The 6,133-nt window shown below is 40.4% G+C and overlaps 1 protein-coding gene across 2 annotated transcripts in view; it reads right to left on the reverse strand.

Annotated features, from left to right (window-relative positions):
• LOC105887649 (zinc finger protein 585A-like) overlaps positions 1-6,133 on the reverse strand; it is a 24,667-nt gene that overhangs the window by 16,277 nt on the left and 2,257 nt on the right. Inside the window, exon 3 of one of the 2 annotated variants that reach the window (XR_002774897.1) lies at positions 2,595-4,833. Coding sequence is in view for 1 of the 2 variants with exons in the window: in XM_023516931.1 (XP_023372699.1) it covers positions 2,732-4,833 (2,102 nt within the window). In the remaining variant the exon portion in view is untranslated. Of the gene's footprint in view, positions 1-1,916; positions 4,834-6,133 lie in introns of those variants that run through there. The other variant, XM_023516931.1, reaches the window with a different exon arrangement.

Raw genomic sequence — 6,133 nt, forward strand, 5'->3', positions numbered from 1 at the left:
CCCGCCACAACGCCCGGCTATTTTTTGGGGTGCAGCCATTATTGTTGTTGGCGGGTCCGGGCTGGATTCGAATCCGCCACCTTAGGTGTATGTGGCTGGCACCTTAGCTGCTTGAGCCACAGGCGCCGAGCCGAGAGGTCTTATAAGCATGGGAAGAGAGGTATTTCTCTCACTGTGCATAGGACAGGCCACATGAGGACAATGAGAAGGAGGCCATCTGCAAGAAGAAAATCCTCACAGAACCTGACCAGACTTCAACCTTGACCCTGAACCCATCTAGCATTCACAACTGTGAGAAAATAACACTCTGTTATTTATGGCTAGCAGTATACGATATTTTGTTATGGCACCCCAAGCCAAGAGAGGGGACATTGATTAGACAGAAGTCAACAGATCTATGGTTTTCTTGCTGTCATGGGTCATTAAATGCTATGAATCATAGATAAAGAGGGACTCCCATGGTGGAGGGAAAGGAATAAAGCAATATTAAAGATTTAATTGTTTATTTTTCTTATAATAAACACAGTGACAATATTAAAATAATGAAACTACTGGTTATGTTAACAATGTACTATTCCTATGGAGTGTAGGTGAAGGTATAGAAATAATCAGCTCAGAAAATGTATTATAAATACATTACAATTACAGTTATTGCAATCTATCTACAGTGTAATTATAAAGAACATTACTATAATGAAGACTTGAGTCCTTAATGATGTCCTTGTGGGGGCAGCATTGCACTGGGGTTAATATGAGGAACACTGCAGTCAGCTGGCCGTGGTTTTGAAGCTTTCTGTGCTATGTACTAGCTTTGTGAAATGGTCATGATTGTGCCCAACTCAAACATTATGTAGACTGAGTTTATAGTTTTAATGAGCCTAGGACAGACCCTGATACACATTCAACATTTTGCTAATCATCATGATTAGCACTATGCATTGGGTTCTAAGTTATTTCATTCTCATAAAGACCTTGGTTTTGTTATTTTGTTTTTTGAGATAGTCTGTCGCCCCAGGCTGGAGTACCATGGCATCAGCCTAGCTAATAGCAACCTCAAACTCCACAGTTCAAGCAATCCTCCTGCCTCAGTCTCCCAAGAAGCTGGGACTATAGGTACCTGCCACCACACCCAGCCAACTGGCTAGTTTTCCTATTTTTAGTAGAGATGAGGTCTTGCTCTTGCTGAAGCTGGTCTCAGAACTCCTAAGCTCAAGTGATCCTCCTGCCTTAGCCTCCCAGAGTGCAGGGAGGATTATAGGCATGAGCCACTGTGCCTGGCCTCACAAAGACCTTGTAATGGGCAGACTGTTTCCCTCTGGTTTACACAATTATCATCATTCCTAATACTGGTATCAACTGCAAGGTTAGTATTAACATAAACGCAAATGACACTATCAGGCGGCACCTGTGGCTCAGTGAGTAGGGTGCCAGCCCCATATACTGAGGGTGGTGGGTTCCAACGTGGCCCCAGCCAAACTGCAACAAAAAAATAGCCGAGCGGGGTGGCACCTGTGGCTCAGTGGGTAGGGTGCCAGCCCTGTATACCGAGGGTGGCAGGTTCAAACCTAGCCCTGGCCAAACTGCAACAAAAAAATAGCCAGGCATTGTGGCAGGCACCTATAGTCCCAGCTACTTGGGAGGCTGAGGCAGAATTGCCTAAGCCCAAAGGGTTAGAGTTTGCTGTGAGCTGTGACACCAGGGCACTCTACCGAGGGTTAATAACTGAGACTCTGTCTCAAAAAAAAAATAATAATGATAGCCGGGCATTGTAGTGGGTAACTGTAGTCCCAGCTACTCAGGAGGCTGAGGCAAGAGAATCACCTAAGCCAAAGAGCTGGAATTAGATGAGAGCTGTGATGCCATGGCACTCTACCAAGGGCGACAAATTGAGACTATGTCTCTAAAAAATAATAATAAATAATAATAATGACAATATCAGTGTAGTAGTCAGCCTACAAGACTGCTCTCAATCAAACTCACCTCTTGGTATTCAAACTTCTATGTAGTCCCCATTAACAATGAACAACACTAACCAACATAACCAACACAGCTACCACATCGTAAATACATTCAAGTAGTTTGAATGTATAGTTATAATGGGGTTTGTGTGGAGAGAAAATGTACTGATGGCCTATGAATCTCAGAGACAAGTACTAGTGGCTAATGACACCTGTTGTTAGTCACAGTGGTAGATGACAAAGAAAAGTCAACCTGCACTCAGAGGTTTGTGGCTGTATACATAAGGAATTTTTTTTATTGCAGTATCACTTTCTTTATAGAAATACTCAGTGGGGGAGTAGATACGCACAACTGTGTTAGATTAAAAAGAAAAAGCACCCATGATTCTGTTAGACAACAAAAAAGTAATAGAATTAGGATGTATCACTACCCTATGTTATCACTGAATTTGTTGGCACTGTACCAATTCCACAGAAAACAACATTATCATTAACATAATCTTTCTTACTAAGAATTTGTTAAAAGTGTTCCATTACAGGTTTTAGGAGCAGCTTTTGCTAATGCATTCACCTCAGTTCCTTTTGAGAATTAATGCCTCGAAGCTTACTGAGGTTGAGAGAATGTGGGAAACATACCTTGCTTCATTCAGTGCCTTCTCAGATTCCATCTTCTGAACAGTAACGTGTGATATTTACATGTGGGCATATCTGCTTAAAGGATTCAATAATACACAATCAAATCTGCTTAGTCAGGTTTTCTCATATCTTTTCTTTCAAGAGTGAATACTCTGATGTATGCTGAGCACTGACTTCCGGAAAAAACCTTTCCCACAGACTGAACACTTGTAGGGCTTATCTCCTGTGTGTCTTTGCTGGTGTTTATTCAAATTTGACTTGTTGGTAAAGGCCTTCCCACACTCAGCACACACATAAGGCTTCTCTCCTGTGTGAATTCGGTGATGCTCGTGTAGTTTTGATTTGTTAATGAAAGACTTCCCACAGTCACTGCATTCATAAGGTTTCTCCCCAGTATGAATTCTGTGATGTGTAATCAACTCTGACTTCTGTCTGAAGGTCTTTCCACATTCGGAACAGATATAGGGCTTTTCTCCTGTATGAGTTTTCTGGTGTTTACAGAGATTGGACCTGCCACTAAAGGCTTTCCCACACACAGCACACACATATGGTTTCTCTCCTGTGTGAACAGGCTGATGCACCAGGAGCTGAGACCTAGAGGTGAAAGGTTTCCCACAATCACTGCATTCATAAGGTTTCTCCCCAGTATGAATTCTATGGTGTGTAATCAACTCTGATTTCTGTCTGAAGGCCTTCCCACATTCAGAACACATGTAAGGCTTTTCTGCATTATGAGTTTTCTGGTGTTTGTAGAGATTTGACCTGCCACTAAAGGCTTTCCCACACTCAGCACACACATATGGTTTCTCTCCTGTGTGAACTGGCTGATGCACCAGGAGCTGAGACTTAGAGACAAAAGGTTTGCCACAATTGTTGCATTCATAAGGTTTCTCTCCAGTATGAATTCTCTGATGTACAACTAGTGGTGATTTCTGGTTGAAGGCTTTCCCACATTCATGGCATTCATATTGTCTCTCTCCAGTATGAATTTTCTGATGTATACTGAGATATGACTTCTGTGTGAAGGCTTTTCCACATGTACTACATTCATAAGGTTTTTCTCCAGTATGGATTCTCTGATGAATAATCAACTCTGATCTCTGAGTAAAGGGTTTTCCACATTTAGAGCATATATAGGATCTGTCTTCTACGTGAGTTTTCTGATGTTTAACAAGATTGGACCTGTCACTAAATGCCTTTTCACATTTATTGCACGTATAGGGTTTTTCTCCTGTATGAATTCGTTTATGTACATGGAGTTGTGACTTGGAAGTAAAAAATTTCCCACAGTGACAGCATTCATAAGGTTTCTCTCCAGTATGAATTCTTTGATGTGCAATCAAGCGTGCCTTCAGGATGAAAGCTAACCCACATTTCATGCATACAAATGATTTTTCTCCTGTATGAATTCTCTGGTGCACTGTAAGTGCTGACTTCTGAGTGAAAGCTTTTCCACAGTAACCGCATTCATAAGGTTTCTCTCCAGTGTGAATTCTCTGATGTATAATCAACTCTGACCTATAGGTAAAAGCCTTTCCACATTCAGCACATATGAAGGATTTCTTTCTAATTTTAGCTTTCTCGTGTGTAATGAGATTGGAACTATTATTAAAGACCTTCCCACAATTGGTACTTACACAGGGCTTCACTTTTGTGTGAATTTGTTGATGTACCTGAAGTTGTGACTTGGAAATGAAGGATTGCCCATAGTTACTGCATTCATTTTGTTTATCTCTAGAATGAATTATTTGATGTGCAGTCAATTGTGTCTTCTGGATAAAGGCTTGTCCACATTCAATACATGTATAGGATCTGTCACCTGTATGAGTTTTCTCACATATACTGAGATCTAAATTATGAGAGAAGCCTCTCCCCCATTCACTGCTTTCACAGCGTTTTTCTCTGGTAGGAATTCTCTGGTGTCTTAAGAGAAAAGATTCTTGGAAAAAGAATTTTCCACATTTATCATATTTGTATAGCTGGTCTCTACTATGGGTTTTTTGATGTGTAATGAATTCTTGCTTCTGTACAAAAGCCTTCCCACATTCAGTACATACACAGAAGTTTTCTTCTGTATGAAATTTAGGATGGACATTGAACTGTGACTTCTCAGTGAAGATCTTTCCAAATTTGGCACATTCATAACATTTCTCCTCAGGATGCATTTTCTGACGTGGACAGCATGCCTGTGTATACGTGAGGATTTTTCCACATTGATTAAAGTCCCATAATTTCTGACCTGTTGGGAGTATACTCATGGTCAGTATAAGAAGAAATATTACCATATTTAGTAATCCTAATATTTTAACATTCTTTGAGGCATTTTTAATGTCTATGGAACTATAAATCATGCTTCAAATTATTTCTACATGAGTACCACTGATTGGTTCCTTTGAAGAAAGAAATAATGTTTGAGTTTGTTTTGTTTTGTTTTGTTTTGTTTGAGACAGAGTGCTGTGGCGTCACAGGTCACGGCAACCTCAAACTCTTGGGCTGAAGGGATCCTCTTGTTTTAGCCTCCCTAGTAGCTGGGACTACAGGCACAAGCTACAACACCCAGCTAGTTTTTCTATTTTTAGTAAGGACAGGGTCTTTACTAAAGGCTGATCTCAAAATTGTAAGCTCAAGCAATCCACCCACATCGGCCTCCCAAAGCACTAGGATTATAGGCGTGAGCCACTAGGCCCACCAATGTTTGAGTGAATTATTTTTATAATTGACTCTTTGTAGTCAATATCTTCTTGATGTAAACAACATCATTTAAAGATTTATGTTCTCTTTTCTGATAGCTATTTGGTCACGAGTTTGCCATAGTTTTCGAAGACTGAAAGACGACTTCACATCATTTCTATACTCTCCTTCTCTTTCAACAGGGAAAGAAGCCTTTTCAGGTATTCCCTGCATTAAGCCTAGCAACCCAAACTCCCTTTCTCAGGGGAGAAACAGGATTTTAGTTCAAAGAATAGCTACTAGAAGTTATAGGAGAGGGTACAAGTAGCTCATCCTAGATTAACCCAGAGAAAGGGTCAGGACGAGTAATCTAATAAGGATGGTGGTGATAGTGTATTCATAGAGACACAAGTCTGCAGTTATAAAAAATAATAAACTGAATGAACAGACTACCATGGACAGATGTGGAAAAAGGCAAAGAATAAGAAATACAGCATAGTAACTTTCATTAGTTTTAATAATTCACTTTAAATTTTACAGCATAAATGAGTTCAAAAAGAAATATTTACTGATATAAAACAGTGGCTGATAGTTGGAAGGGAAGAGAGGTCTGGACAAGGAAAGAAAGCAAATGAATTAAGAAATAAAATAAGAGGGGTGGCGACTATGGCTCAAAAGGGTAGGGCGCCAGTCCCATATGCCGGAGATGGCGAGTTCAAACCCAACCCCAGCCAAAAAACTGCATAAATAAATAAGTAAATAAATAAAGACATGGTTTTTTGTTTGTTTGTTTGTTTTTGAGACAGAGCCTCAAGCTGTCCCCCTGGGTAGAGTACTGTGGCATCACAGCTCACAGCAACCTCCAACTC

Source organism: Otolemur garnettii, unplaced genomic scaffold (genome assembly GCF_000181295.1).
Source record: "Otolemur garnettii isolate 467f Iridium unplaced genomic scaffold, OtoGar3 scaffold00100, whole genome shotgun sequence".
NCBI classification, from domain to species: Eukaryota; Metazoa; Chordata; class Mammalia; order Primates; family Galagidae; genus Otolemur; species Otolemur garnettii.